We start from the raw sequence: 16,742 nt of genomic DNA, 5'->3' as shown, positions 1-16,742 counted from the left end.
ATTTGAGACACTTGCTGCCGAGAGAGACTGTAAATCACCCGAAATAGTTAGCATGTTGTGATTGTACAACCTGCGACTTAAGTTGTGACTAATTTATTTCATGGTCGCCTCCAAACGGTCAGTCAGAAGTCAGCAAAAATAAACTAATTCAACGTTTGGGAAGGTATACAATACCTTATGGCGGGTTTACATTAGGGAGATCTATAGCTATAGATCGATTTATTCACGTGAAAATAGGTGTAAACGGGTGAGAATAAATATGATACACTTATTCGAGGTATATATAACTTGAATAAATTCAGCATATGTAAACGCTTGTGAATTTCTCACTGGTGAGAAATCACTTAAGTTGGATGCAGTTCTACTTCAAGTGAATAAATTCACCGAAAATATGAATATATTCATTATAGAAGTTCACGCTAATGTAAATGGTTGATGCGATTTCTATAAATCTCATCATATTTCTTCACATGAATATATCACTAGTCTCAACCCACCCTTATGGTTGAACAGGATGTAAGGAGAACAAACACACTAACACATCTCTCAAGTCCTGCTCCAGTTGGAGATGTTGTTTGTTCCGTTACGAAGCCCACCATATGCCACACGGTGGTGGTGGCAAGCATTAGCTTTGAACGAGAGGTAAACTTTAATTAAAAACAACCCCGCGTCACAAGCCCATGGTACCCGCCACCAACCACCCTCTACACGCTATTCCTGTCAAAGACTAGAATATGAAACCGACATGGATGTGTGATGGAGCGCTGGTGAATGGTGGGCGACTCACATCTCGACGATAGTAATCTCTCTATCCTTCTTCCACTGCGCGACTTCGATACACAGAAAACGTTCCCGGATAATAGTGCACCGACAGGCCGTCCGTCCGTCGCCAGCATCTACTTAGGATTTAATCAGTGGACCGCAGCCGCCACCACCCGGGGATCCGGTTTAGAAAAAGTCGCAAAAAATGAGGTCTGGAATATTACCGCACAGAGAGAGAGGGCGTGCAAAAAAAAGCAGAAACTCCTCGGCCAAACAAAAAAAAAAGTTTCGTAATGGCTTTAATCGGATTTACATGCCTAAACGAGGGATATGTTGTTGTCCCTGCGCTACAGCTCCCTATACATGTAGTGTGCTTGCGGAAAAATAACACGACGTTGGACGTGACTATTGCGCGTACTATATTTTGAAGTTTTTTTTTGGTTTTGTCCCCGGGTATCTACGAACTGAGCGGTTCGACATGGTCGATGGCTATTGAAACGAAAGGCTACATAACAGAGCCTATTGAAAGCGGGAATTTTCCAACCGTTCTAGTTTACTTTTTTACCGCTGTCCGTTGGTCCCTCCCATTGCTGCTTCATCTACCTGACGACGGGGGGAGACATTATTGGGCCAGGATTACTATTTGTCCCCTCCATCTCTTCACGCTGGAGTTCAATTGTAAGATCACCACCACCCCTAGGGAACAAGAAATTGTTTTTCGGGTCGGAATGAGCGGGAGCGTAACGACAGCCCCCTTTTCTTTTTTTGGCTAACAAGAATGAAAGAAAAAAGAAGAGTCGAAAGTGCTTTTCGGATTACGTTACATAATGAACCTCGGGTGTTACGTGTGCCTATTGTCGCACACTTCCGCATGTGACTGCCTGCCCAACAACGTGACTAGTTTTTCGGGCAATTGACTGCCGTCGCATTATTACACAAATCCATTGTGAGCTGCTGCAAGCTTTGAAGGTTATGTGTGGCGTGTAGATGTTCACTTGCGTACGCAGGAAATGACAAGGTTAGAAGAGCTCTTGAGGTCAAACATTGACGCACCACGAAAAAAAGAACCTCACAACACAATTCTACGCGTGTGTTTCTATGTGTGTTTTGAGGTTACCACGCAGGTTTCCAATCAATTTGCCCTCACCTCAGAGCAGCGTCGATCCGTTGCATTGAGACAAAAAAAAAGTGTTAACCGCTGACACTTGTGAGACGGCTTCTGAACAACTTATATCGGGGGTATTAGTGCGTCGCTTGCTCTCGTGGTCGTCGTATTGGTATGCGCGGCTTATCGCAGCACCAATAGGGCCACGACAAGTAGAGACAGTAAAAGTAAAAGGCCTAACGGCCGCGACGCGATGAACACGAATGTGGGAGCGAGAGAGAACGATTGAGAGTGCAAGAGAGACGCAAGCAATGGAATCAGCTGTTCGTGTTGAATAAGGTTTCGGTAAACAACTGTTTATCTACGTTTTCATATTCATTCCCTGTACCTGACGTACAATCGTTTATTTCTTTTTTAACAGGCTTTTTTTTCCTGTTTTAAGCACACTAAGTGTCGATCGAAATGCAGGGAATTGATTGAGAACAAAAAAAAACAACGAGGGGAAGCTTTTCCAGTTTCTCACAAGTTCGGTCGAAGGAAACGAGTTTCGGAAGTGATGTGTAGTTCCACTCACAATATTCAATAGAGAGTGGGCTGGACAAAAAATTATTCACCACCAGCAGTCGGTCTTTCTGGTGGAGATGATTATGTAATGACGTACCACCGGAACTTTGACTCTTTTTCAGCTCACGGAAAAATCCGTAATAAGTGACTTATTGCATCATGATTTCCTTTTGGGTGACCTGGATTGTGTCAAACGCTGTTGTAGACACGTTTCAAATGCACTGACTTTGGATATGACCGAAAAACTTAAGATGAAAACATAAGTAAAGCGATTGGAGTACCGATGATGGCTGACTTAACTCATCACGAGGAGAAAGAGACTGAAAGTAAAAAAAAAACTACTCGAAAATCCGGCTCTAGTCTCACCCTCTGTCGTAACCCTCATTTCAATATTGTTCTAAATGTACAAGACTCATACTTGTGTTTCAGCGCGATTTTTTTTCCTGGGTCAGTTTAAGATTTCTAATCTCTTCTAATCATTAGACCGACATCCCTGCGACTTCTCTCTATTCGAACACACCAAATTATCAGATTCATAACGTATTGAAATTGTTTTGGATGATCAACGAAAACCAAACTTCTTCGAGTTGGTTTTCCCTTAATTCGTTGTATTCTTATTTTTTGAGTTGATTTTTGTTGTTTTTTTTAATTTTTTACAATTTCACAATTTTATAATTAGATCAATTTGAAAAACGTGAACAATTGGAAAAATTTGAACAAATTGAGTTGGTCGAACAATTTAACAGTTTCAAAAGTTTTAAGAGTTTTAAAAATTTGTACAATTTGAACAATAATTTTATTGATTTTCAATCTCCGATCCATCGTTGTATCAATTTTATTAATATTATCAAATCCATCAATTCTTTTAATCTCATCTGATTAATTAATGAATCTAATGAATCTATTCGATGAGTATGTTTAATTTTATAAATTTAGGTGCTAACTATATTGATTTATTGATTTTATTTATTTAATTTGGAATGTTTAATTAAAAAAAAAACAAGTAAAAAAGATTTTCCACTTTTTGTTTTTAAATTTCTTCTGTTCTCAAAATTTTTAATTCATTTCTAACGTGAGGCCACACACAATTTTCAAATTGTTTTTAATTGTTTAATTTTGAAAGTTTTGAGTTTTCAAATTCATCAGACGGTGACATTTTTTACGTCAATTTTTTAAAAATTCAATATTTTCAAATGTAGAAATGTTGAGCTTGTTTATTCTAATTTTTATTATTTATTTATTTATCAATTCTGTTCATTTTTATAATTATTTTATATTCTGAACATTATCAGTTCACAAATATACTTTCAGTGTTTTTTTCGCTTAACTTTTTATGTTTTCTTTTTTTTTACTTTCTTTTAGGTTTTTTAATGCTGATTTATTTAAGTTTCTGAATTTTCAGTGTGTATATATATATATATATATATATATATATATATATATATATATATATATATATATATATATATATATATATATATATATATATATATATATATCCTGCGGGAGGAGGGGAATGATTTCAGAAGTGGATAATTGAGACGCAAAATATTCTTTCTTCGCACTGAAATGCATATAAACCATCTACAAAAAATAAATGGGTGATTACTTCGTCAAATTTGCTTCTTTTCATTTACCGCACAAGAAAATCGCACAAAAAAAAAACTTTTTTTTCTTCTAATTACTGAAGTTTAGGCATTCTAAAATATGCCCTAGGAAGGACTTTTCGAAAATCCTATTGTTTACCGAGTTATATTCATTTTAGTAATGTGGTATCTACTCTTGCACGGTCATAACATTAGCTTCAAACGCATTTTCCTCGAAACTATTTTTTTTTTCAAACTGGCGTATACGATATTATATATATATATATATATATATATATATATATATATATATATATATATATATAGGATATCGTATACGCCAGTTTGAAAAAAAAACTAGTTTCGAGGAAAATGCGTTTGAAGCTAATGTTATGACCGTGCAAGAGTAGATACCACATTACTAAAATGAATATAACTTGGTAAACAGTACGATTTTCGAAAAGTCCTTCCTAGGGCATATTTTAGAATGCCTAAACTTCAGTAATTAGAAGAAAAAAAGTTTTTGTTTTGTGCGATTTTTTTGTGCGGTAAATGAAAAGAATCAAATTTGACGAAGTCATCACCCATTTATTTATTTTTAGATGGTTTATATGCATTTCAGTGCGAAGAAAGAATATTTGCGTCTCAATTATCCACTTCTGCAATCATTCCCCTCCTCCCATCAAATGCTTTAAGTTTTTCTAAGTTTTTGCATGACATGATATCTAACAGCATCACGCTTCGGCATGCAACTAAAAGCACAAAACAGCCACGCGCAACCGAAGAGGTAAACTGTCCCATCGCAAAGCAGAAAAACAAAAGGAAATTGAACGGTGAACGGCGTGGTTTTTGAGATATTTTCTTGGGGGAAATTTTTTTATGCGGTCCCTATTTACCGCTCACATTTTTTTTTCAAAATGTGTACCGAACACGGTTTTTTGAAGCTACTGGTGAAGTTTTTCACAATTTTTTTATGCGGCCTGTATTTTCATTTCATTTTTTATTTCAATTTCTGGCGTTTAATTTTCAATATTCAATTTGCATTTTTATATTTTTTTGAGTTTTTCTTTTATAATATTTCATAGTGATTTTCAATGTTGAATACTTACAGAACATCCAATATTGAGAAAATCGAAATTAAAAATAGTTAATCCAGAAATGTTTGAGTGTTTCAAAAATTTCAAACAATATCTGACACCGTTGAATTTTTTAGAAAAATTGATTTTTCAGTATTTCAATTTTCATTGTTCATCATTTTCTATTTTCAAAATAAATAGTTTTCCAGTTCTCAAAATTTAACAATGCGTTTTCTTTGAATCGTCTTTTTCTTAATATTTTAACTTTTTATTGTTTATATTGCTCAATTTCGTTGAATTATTTTTTTTTCAATTTTGGAAGCTTTTATTTTTTAAATGTAATTTTCACAACAAATTTTTAAAATTTTTCAAATTTGTCCTGATACTTATTTTAGTTCAGTTTTTGTTATTGAATTGCAATCTTGATTCTTTAGATTAAATTCAAAATTCAGCATTTGTAAAATTTTTCGTTCGTTTCCAATTTGCTTTATTAGAATTAAAAAATAGTGAACGCTTCAAATGATATTCCAATTTTATAGATTTGAATACGCAATTTCTGGAAACATTCCGGCAAATATTCTCTTCCGATCATATTTGGTTAGCTGTACTGTCTATTGTTCGTACATAGACAGGAAGCTAAACATCCATTCAAGGTCACCACATTTGCTCAGTTCAAGTTTTTATTGGGGTCCTCCGTAGCCACATTGGTTGCGCGTTCGCTTAGTAAGCGATCGATCGTGAGTTCGAAACTCAGGGCCCTCATTGACCATCTTTGTGTTGTTACAGAATAACTACGTCCACGCAACAATCATCAGCGATGGAGATCGATCCACGGTCGAAATTAGATCGATTCATCCATACAACTGCTCTGCTCTGCAAGACACATCGGGCTGCTGTTCTATAAATAACTCAACAATGATCAATCAACTGTCTCCGCTGTCCGGTCTAACTGGATAATGGAAGAACAGATAGAAAACTCTTACGCCTAAATGGCTGCTACTGTGTAAATGTGCATATGGAATGGTATAGAAGCGAATACTCTAACGCCGAAAAATGGCAACTGTGTAATGTGCTAATTATAGATATGATAAATATATGTGACATGTACACGATTAAAATTCGGCTCTGTCACACCTAAAATGCCAATGAGCCTAAAATAAATAAAAGGGACAAAAAAAAAGTTTTTATTGACATCGTTAAAAAGCAGGGCTTCGTCGGTTTTCAACGTTATTTAAGAGAATGTTTGAAAACGTAACATCTCTCACCACACATGCCAGACGAATCTGCTGTGTGTTTGTGTGTGCGAATCGACGCCACTTTAACGCGAGTATCGATAACAAATCTGCATCCTGTATGAAGCCAATACGCGTGTAATAGAAACCCTTTGCGAATCCCAGCAACAGCAGCACGACGCAGTCAAGCAGCCTCACGACGAGGCTCACGACTTTCGGTTACAGTTTAAATTATCATTGATGGTCGGTAGTTAGCACCCGTCCGACACACCGTCCAGAAATTGTTGTTGGCTGGTTGTCATCCGATACACCACCATACCATATAAATAGAAATCAAAACAACTTTCGCTTCTTCAAAACAACATTTTTCTTCTCCACTCCGGACTGACCGAGTTGCTGTTGTTGCCACTGTCGCTGCTGTTATTGTTATTTGCTTCTCTCTGACTGTGAAGCGTGAAATGTGTACACAACTCTAACCACAACAACAACAACAACCACCTTGCGCACAGAAAGTTGTGTCAGTGTGTGTGTGTAGTTGAGAACGAGTGTCAGTGAGGACAACAACAACTTCTATTGTCCGTAATTGTCATAGTTCAGCCACCGAATTTGGGACAAACAATAACGGGGAAATGACAAATACTTCCAATGAAATATGTATACAAAAACAAATTTCTTCCAGCTGGGTTCAAACAGTTCGTTTCAATAAAAATGTGAATGAAAGACGCCATGGAATAAGCCGGCAAGCGGGCTAATGGACGATGGCGGCGGGTGATCATATGGTTATGAGAGGGTATTACTTTTACTTTGTTTTGTTACAAAAACGTGATGCTTAGCTCTCTTTCCTGCATGAAGAATAGGAATATATGTGAAGGCGCACTTGTCATAACAAAACGGAGATGACAGAATCAGGCTTTGAAGAGATTGATAATGATCAGTGATCATGTTCTTGAGGATGGTATAATTTCCCTCAAAAAGGTTGAATTACTGATGTCACGCTGATGTTCATAATCGAGTTATGATATTTCAATCACCATCCTTTGGAGGTTTATATTTCAATCTTCAGATTTTTGTGTCAGGCATGTTTAGTTGTTTTTTCGTTTACGATGGAAAAACACAAGCGTCTTTTCGAATTGTGACAAACGAAGTAGGAAATTTCCGTGAAGGGGAAATAGAATCGCGCACTTGAATGGCGTGATTCATTCCTGCAGCGACCCTTTAATCGTCTGGCCGGCATCTATCGAGATAAAGTCTGTGGCTTCATCTCCAAGCTGAGCTGAGCGAGGAGGGAGGAATGTGGGCATGCAATCGCACTGAATCAACAACTTGCATTCGCTTGAGCGACCAATATATTCACAATTTCTGCACATTATACCTGACCTCCTCCCTCGCCGCTCCTCCTACTCCTCTTTTTTAAGGTCATCCCAGGAGTACCCGGGCTACTGACGTCAATGTAGGCTCTCCGTTGTGTTGTGCAGTGAATGCGTCACAAATAGCCGTTCTTGCGCGGGCGGGAGTATAATGACGTCTCCAGTGGCGTTTTTGCCGCATTTGATTGCATATATTTTCATGGGCTTCCATCCGCGTTGCCCGTCTCAACAGCCAGCGAGTGGGATGTGGTAAGCGATTTTTTCCCATCTCTTATCTCTTCCTTCGGTGCGCTCGTTTAGGATATAGATAACGCGATAAAAATAGCCACTGATGGTGCTGTTCAAGCGTGGGACTATAGACACCCTAGTTTGGGCCGGGTTCTCCTGTGTGCTTCCTATACTTCAATCAATTTTAAATCACTGATGCTTCTTTTTTTCTCTCACAAAAAATACCACATCTTGATTCGTTCGGTTATCTTCATGAGTCCATAACCAATCTATCCGCCATAAACGCCGTCATCAAATCAATTATCAGATCTCACGAGCGGATGGAAAAAAAAGAACTCTTCAAGGAAGTGGAACCGGTTCGCGAGTAATACTACTCTCAGCCGTGCATCTGTGCATCTGTGAAATCATCCAAATCGGGTTTTGGTCAAGTGAAGTGCAGCATCTTCTCACATCTTCTTCCGCTGTAGATAACAGGTTGCTGTCATCGCTGACAATTTGGTTCGAGCTTCATCGAGTTGGAAAATTCCAGCATCGTCAGCGGATTGCAGAGTTTGACGGACGACGAACAAGCGCGAGTGAGCGTCGTCGTATTGAAGGAGTAAACTTGAACGCGTAAACAAACAATCTCTCAAGTGGGATGATCGGATGCAACACATTTCAAGTGGGATTCTTCCGCCGCTAGCAGCCGCATTTAACATGAGTGGCTGATGATGGTTATTTTGTGGGATTGCGGATTTTGGAATAGATGGAAATGGAGTAAGAACAGCAATTTCCACATTGAAATTTACATTTCTCAAATTTTTTTCGTTTTTACTAGGCGAACGTATTATTACAAACAAAAAAGGAGAGATGAAACTTCTTACTTTGTTATTTTCGTTCTAATCTTTGTTCTCCTTATTACACGTCATTTTGATTCTCATGTTTCCCTCATGTTTGTTGCGATTATTCTCCTTATTCTCTGTATTCTTAAGGTGAAACCAGAATGCCTCGCTATGCGTCGCGTTGCGACAATTGTGCTTTGACACTTCATTTTAAATATGTGTATTTCCATTTAGTTGAACACAATAATGCGTTTCGTCATTAGCATCGTTGTACTAAACGCTAACATTTGTTCTAAACTGCTTGCGCCGAGTTCGCGATGACAGTGGCATGGTGTCGACGTCTGGTGGCAACATCAAATTAGGGCCATAATTTGGGTCCCAAACTCGTTAGTGTAATCTCCATCAAATTAGAAGACACGAAGCCGGTTTTTAAAATTTGAATGAAAATATTCACATCATGTAATTTGATTATTTGAAACACGTGTTTGTGACTTTAATTCAACAAAAATGGGTAAACAATTCCAACATTGTTGCTGAATTTTTTCATCATAATATAGAGTTGGCTTCATAAACAATTTTCGTATGAAACTTTTTCACCACCTGCAAACAAAAATGTTTTTCATTTAAATAGAATACTAGTTTGATATGGAAAAGCTAATTTTCATTCATAATTTTAATTTTGAAAACGTGTTCATTCCGACTGAAAATCAGCTATTCTTTCACGCTTTCCTAAACTAGTAAACGAAGCTCAATGCCGCCAACGCGGATATATTAATGTGTTGTTTTCAAAAACATTCAACTGATCCGTGGACAAAACAAGAAAAAGATTTTCATACGAATTTTATTTTGTTTTTGTTTACATGAAAAGTGGTGACGCGAATGCTAGATTGTGACTGCAAATCAACAGACTGCGTCGGGCGAATGTTTTAGTACAAAACGCAAGCAATGACAGCTGATGAGAAGCAACGCACAACGTGGCATTCTGTTTCCACCTTTACTATCTTTCTTGTTGTCATCGTCCTTATTTCCGTCGTTCTTGCTATTTTGAGTTTTCAATTTTAAAATTTTTTAAATGTTCAATGATTTTTTTTTATTCTCCAACTTTTTATTCTTTGTTCTTTTTTTTAATTGATTTATTTTTCAATTATTGGATTGCTAAATCATTGGATGTTTGAAATTATAGAATTTCTTAAAATTTATTTAATTTGAAATTTGTTGAACAAAAGTGAATTCTCGAGATTTTTTTTTCATTTTTTTCCAAAGTATTCAATATTCATTTTTTACATTAGACGAATTTCATGCCAACTCGTCTTAGGAGTTGGCAGCACCATCTCAGATAATAGCGAAACGTTGTGGGTGTAAAGACATGGGTCATTTAAGTAACTTTGCATACTTGAAATATACGAAAAAGAATTAGACTAGTTTTTGGAAAAAACAAATTTTTTTTCTTATTTATTTACAAAAATTTATAATTTAAAAGCTATGATATCTAAAAAATTCATGTCAAAGAATGAAATGTAGGAAATTGTTTAAATTTTTACAAAAATAATTACAAATGCTTAAGAATCGAGAAATATCAACGCATGAAGCTGGGATATAAATCTCTTTAAAGCATAATTCACATGGATTTACACGGAATATTTTACAGAGAAATTTGTATTTCGATGTATGTAGATGTAGTGGATAAAAATATCGGGAAGAAAGCAGCAGACGTCGATCCAGGTACTCTCGAACGTAAATAGCGGTATGAGAAATCGATTTCTTTCTGTATATTCACAGATAGCAAATCCAATCAACGTTATCAAATATCTTTCATTTGATTTCTATAACGTTGTTGTTGATCATTCAGTACTGAGATAATAAATAGTTCAAAAAATAATCATCGACAGTTTTGAATAAATTCTATACACCCAGGATTTTTTTACGCAGGGGATAGAATTTTGCTATAATTTGTCGCGGTACACCGTACACCACAGTAGATGTATTTTTTCAAATTTTCATTTCCAAGCGTATTGAGAATGGGAAAAAGTAAAACTCATACGAAATATAGTAGTACTGAATCTCTGAATACAATAAACAATTCAATATTTCAAGATTTTTTTTAGTACTTCAATTTTTTAGGAATTTATTTTTTGATTATATTTCTCGATATAGCATAGTATAATATATAACCCCAAGGGCAGAATGAAAAAAAAGTACGTGTTAAAATTTTTTAGTGAAGGAACGAATCAGAGCTAATTTTTGTTTTTTTTCCCTTCATTTCATGGAATTACATTAGTTTTACCTAATTTATTTAATAATTTTTTTTAATTCTTTAATTTATATGTTTCACAAAGTTGTTTTTTTTCTAAAATACCCTAATATTGTTAATTTTGGTTTTCAATTTTTTTGGTTTTTTTAAATTTCACTGTAATTTTGATTTCTTAGCTTAAATTTTGAATTTTGCATCTCCCATATTTGATTTGTAAAGCCGAAATTCGATTGAGGCGATACTGAACGGCATGTCGCATCGATCCGTTGGCTGACGGATAGAAGACGACACTTTTCGTCATGTCAATAATGTAGATGGAATGGATTGTCGCATAGTATTGCTTCGGTGGAAAGACTTTGTGGAGCGAGCGTAACGGTCGCAGATCGCATGCTGCCTAAATGGCGGCTCAATAGAATTGCGGCTTAACTTTTTTTTTGGTTTTCAATTTACTTCATATAAATTCATTATCGTTTGAACGGTCAAAATATTTCCTAAAATATAAACAATTTATCTGAGCACAAAACGATTATTTCTCATGTAGATTTTTTAAGGTTTAAGTAGATGCATCTTGGCAAAAATTTCGATGTTCAGAAATATAAATAATTTATCTGGATACGAAACCCAATTGGTATCCGTTCATGTGGGGGATATTTCTTGTTTTATTTTCTTGTATTTTTGAACGTGTCTCTAAAATCACAATCGGAATGCATTTGAAGATTCACCAACGTGCACAATCGAGACGCATTTGAAGATATCATAGTTTGAAAGGAGATCATTTTTATGTTTTTCTTTTACTATTTCTATTTATATTTCTGTCTTCATCTCTATTCCGATTCCTATTTCTATTCCTATCAATATTACGATTCTTATCTATTTTCCTATTTCTATTCTCTATTACTAATTCGTTATATCTCAGTTCTCATTTTTAATTCCTTATTCTTTATTTCAGATTTTATTAGGGTTTCTAGATTTCATTAAGGTTTCCAGATTTCAGATTTTAGATTACTGATTTTTAATTTCTAATTTCTAATTCCTGACTCCTGATTTCTGTTTTCTGTAAGAGCCCTATATGTATTAGTATTGGCGATTTAATTGCTTTTTTTTCTAATGTTTATAATCATTATACTGCTATTTGGAATTACAAATGCTGAAAAAGTGCCAGAATTAGGCTATAAGTTATTATTCTGTTTTCTGATTTCTGATTTCTGATGTCCGATTATTCTTATTTCTGATAAATATTTCAGATATCATATTTCAAATTTGAGATTTCAGATTCCAGATTTCAGATTTCAGATTTCAGATTTCAGATTTCAGATTTCAGATTTCAGATTTCAGATTTCAGATTTCAGATGCCAGATGTCAGATTTCTGATTTCTTATGTCGGATTTGTTTTTTTAATAACTACATTACGCTTTGTGATTCGTCGATCTTTTCGTACATTATTACTTTATTAAATAATTAATAATTGGACCCACAATATTTTATAACGGACACATGACGGTGATTCCCCAAGACCAAACGTAAGCACCAAACAATAGCCCTAAATCAACACTATATCCGCATACATAGCATTAAACAAATGCTTGTTATGCTTTATGAGCGGATATAACGCTAAAAGGCAAAATATGGGGCTCTTAAAATGCTTCAGTTTTTGATAAGCACTACTAGTTCTGTGGCAAAGTATGCGAAAAACTTTAATGTGTGCTTATTTTCACTGTATCTCTTGTTTCGATCGCTCATATTGCTATAACATATATATTATATAAATAATATACCAGCATAGCGGATTAGCGCATTTTTTGTTATTTTCAGGCTCATTTAATGTAAGAAATCAGAATGCCAAAACATGTGCTAAAAATTAATTTTGGGTGTAGTAAAAGTCCAATGCTGATGGCGATATAAATGCTTTTTCCCTAATGCCAAAATTCATTATATGCTTACATCCATACTGCTATTTGCTGATGAAAAAGTGCCGCTCTGTCATGACATAAGATTATATTCATATGGTCCATAGTAAAGGAATGTCTTCTATGCCCAAACGTTCTTACAAGAGAAGCTTTTCGGAATGATGTGAACTCTGACAAAACAAAACGAATACGTGGTAATATGAACGAAATATATTTGTATTGGTGAATAGCAATTTCGGAAAGATAATGAATGTACATTTATGCTCAGTGTAAAATAAATCACCGTCGCAAAATGTTGTTTGGATGAGACATTTCATATTGGATATTCAACGTTTGTTGTTGCTTGCTTATAAAAAATTTCTGCAGAAATAGGAGAAGGAGTGATCCTACTTCATGCTTTATTTCTGTAATTTGGTATGGCTCGTTTTACGTTTTATTGTAGAAAAACAAAATCACAGAAGCATTCGCTCATTCGCACTCTATTCAAATAAAAAAAAACAAGTAGACGAATCGTATTACCGCGATCAAACTGTGAAAGTAACGAAGAGAAATTATATTATGCGTGGTGCTGCAATCGCGCCGAGTTGGTTGTGAAGAAAGTCGTTGAGTTCAAGCCAAACCGCAATTCCGGTTGGTCACTGGTTTTCAACACCACACAGATAATCTATCGATAGTAAAATCATCTCCATCTATGCTCGTTGCATGAGAGGCATTTAAGTGAAGTACGCAAAACCTGTATTTCCTTGTGGTGCGTGATTATTATTTTACACTTCCCCATTCCTCCGGCTAGATATCTAGTCTTATCTCATTAGGTCTTGATCACAATCATTACTAACCGAAGTTTACCTTTTTTCTCTTCCCTCACCCTCTTTTGCGTTTAGCTCAAATTGAACACCGGGCTCAACCCATCGATACAATTCCTCGCGAATGGCCAGGGTTACCTGTCGTTCCCCTCAAGCGGCAACAATGTGCAAAAGTTCAGCTTCTCGATTACGGACATCGAGGGTGGTGGTTCGATCGAGTGCGTGCAACAGAACCAGGGTCAGCAGTTGCAGAATATGGGTCACATTCCGCACAAGATGCGGATACAGGCCAACGACGATGTGTACGAGACGACGAGGCACCGGATGGCGGCCGCCGAGGAGAATCAAAAGAACAAATGGTAAGTTAAGTTACAAGTATTAAAATCGAGTTCGACATGCGACATGCGAATCGAATGAGGGGTAAAACTTGAACTCGCACGCCATGGGAGCTGTGCGAGGTGACCACGGTCACCTGTCAAGCCTGATCGCGATCGCGCTCCTCCCGCTTATAATGATATCACTTAGCTTAGAGACGACGAATCGATCGGAACGGGAAGAGAAGGTGTGCGTTGCTTTTATTTTTCTAGGTCAGTGTTGATTACGACGGGCGCGCGCGTTACTTCCATCACCAATCCGCCGCCTATCGTCTGGACGTGAAATTTTCTCGCGCTCAATAGAGACGACGGATGTAGGTTTACATCATCTGTAGTGCGGCTAGTTGCGCTTCCTGGTGCCGGCAATCACATACCTACCGACTATTTGCTGCCTTCGGCATGGCAGTGTGTGTATCATTTGCGACCGGTTCGAAAACTTCGCTCATCGCTCGAGTGAAAGTTTCGGTTCGGAAGTAGATGACGCGATCGATTATAGATGGTTTAATTGGATTGAAAGAGAATTTGAGGTGTAAAATCGATTGAAATTTTCGTGAATATGCGTAGAAATCCGCCTTTCGTTCACAGATGGCACTATCTACGAATGCCAGGCTTGTCAAGTAGTGATGGAACCAGAGGTAAGACGGACAGATTGAGAAGAATAAACTTTTGTTCTTCACACTTAAAGCTAGTTTACGAGACGCGTCATTTTTATGCATTTTTATTCGAATAATCCGCGACAGTTCAGTTCCTATTGTCTCCTTGGATTGTAACTATTCGATGATAAATTCGGATCAATGATAGCAATCGGGAATTTTGAGAACAAACATACCAAGGCAATTCGTTAATAACTGGACATATTTCTCAGCTGATCAAGAAACGTGTAATCTAATATCTGGGGGTCCCAAGTGCATTTACTTTGAAGATCTTGGAAATTGTCGAATCTCCTTCCAAACTGATACGAAATTCGAGTTTCCGCTGCGTTAAGGGGCTGTTCACATACCACGTGGACAATTTTAGGGGTGGTAGAGGGTACGAAAATGTCCACGCTTGTCCACGGTGAGGGGGGTGGGGGTACATATAATGTCAACGTGGACACGTTTAACAGATTTTTTTAAAATACATTCAGATCTGTTCAAATACATGATATCTTTTCTGCATTTTCCGCCTATTTTGGGTACTTCATATTTATCCATAAAATAGTTCTGTCGAATATTCTTCCATATCATCGAATTTCTTCACTGAAATATGTATTCTGCATGGAAGTCACATAAACATTGAGCGTTCAAGCTTCCATTGGTAGTGGAGGATCTTTGTTTTCAACTTCTTAGCTACGTCATATTTGAGTATAAACTGAACTCTGTGTTCTAAATACAGGTCTACGTGAGAATGAATTTGACATAGCGAACTGCTGATACATTTATATCTGCAGAGTATATGTGGGATGTTAATAATATGTTGAAATGACCGGAATATTATAGGATTTTTCAAATAATTTGAGAAGGACTTAGCGAAACGAGTGCGATCCAAATTTTATAATACCAGCTCAAAAACAGAGTTCATATGCAGAACTCTGGACTAAAAGAAGCAGATTCAGCCCACCTTTTCTGATGGATTGTACCCTCGTTCCCAAATATTTCTCGAATTTTTAGCATCCATTTTGCGACGTTATTTGACGTTAATGACACATTGATACAGCTGCGTTAGGTATGCTCAGCACCGGGATCAGTTTTTTAAGGATCATTTTGTCCTACCGATCGAAAGATTGTGATGTTACAAATGAAACTTCCGTTAATAAGCACATGTTATTACGACATTCGTGTTTTTTAAAGAGGGGCTTTGAATCCGGGATTAGTTTACATATTCTGCACAACAGCCAAGAGGAATCCCTTATCAACACGCTTTATGGAATAAAACATTCAAAATATTGTTTTCTTTGTTCTAATTTTCGCTTCAATATATGAACTAGTATCTTGCAGTCAAAGTTTGGTAAAGAAGTATACCTAAATCCATTGGTTGTTTCTTCATATAAATGCTTTCGACACATTTTTTTAAATAGCAATTGCAGAAGTCTTCAGGAAAACTCTTTACGATGGACACTCGTTTTTCGGAGATTATCTGCAGGCGAACGATTTTATTGTCAAATAAGTTTCTTCAGATGTTATATCATGCTTAATTGTAAAAAAAATTCGCTTGATTGTGCAGTTTTACTGTTGTACTGTCCTTTGAAGTCACCGAAGAAATGTTTCTAATTTCAGTTTTTATTTTTGCTTTGGAAACAATTTTCTGGAATGTTCTCGAAAATCGATTTGAAGAAGTAGTAGTTTGGGCAGTTATCATAATGGGATTATTACACAAATCATTAAATAGATTTCCATAAGCATTCGAACAAATGGAATGAAAAAGAACGATTTTTCGGTTTTAGTAATTTTAACTCACCATTTCATACAATTAACAGAGTGTTTCCTGAAGCCAACGATTTCACATATTTTCAAACTCTCGAATATATTGGTAGGAAGTGGTATAAGAAATACTACATAAATATAATTTGGAACAAACTGAAGCGCGATACAAATAACTTTTCGGGCAATGTTAATGAAGGAATCAAAGAATAAAAAACAACCATTACTACTAATAAAGCCCATTTGCATTATTTTTTTTTTTCAAAA

At 36.2% G+C, this 16,742-nt stretch overlaps 1 protein-coding gene across 7 annotated transcripts in view; it reads left to right on the top strand.

Annotated features, from left to right (window-relative positions):
- Window positions 1-16,742, top strand: part of LOC129769711 (RNA polymerase II elongation factor Ell) — a 198,333-nt gene that overhangs the window by 153,663 nt on the left and 27,928 nt on the right. For all 7 annotated transcript variants that reach the window (XM_055772135.1, XM_055772136.1, XM_055772134.1 and 4 more), the window contains exon 3: window positions 13,781-14,061. In XM_055772135.1, the coding sequence (XP_055628110.1) occupies window positions 13,781-14,061 (281 nt within the window). The remainder of the gene's footprint in view (window positions 1-13,780; window positions 14,062-16,742) is intronic.

The sequence above is a fragment of the Toxorhynchites rutilus genome, chromosome 2 (assembly GCF_029784135.1).
Source record: "Toxorhynchites rutilus septentrionalis strain SRP chromosome 2, ASM2978413v1, whole genome shotgun sequence".
Lineage (NCBI taxonomy): Eukaryota > Metazoa > Arthropoda > Insecta > Diptera > Culicidae > Toxorhynchites > Toxorhynchites rutilus.
The sequence above is the reverse complement of the archived record's forward strand: the minus strand, read 5'-3'. Positions and strand labels throughout refer to the sequence as shown.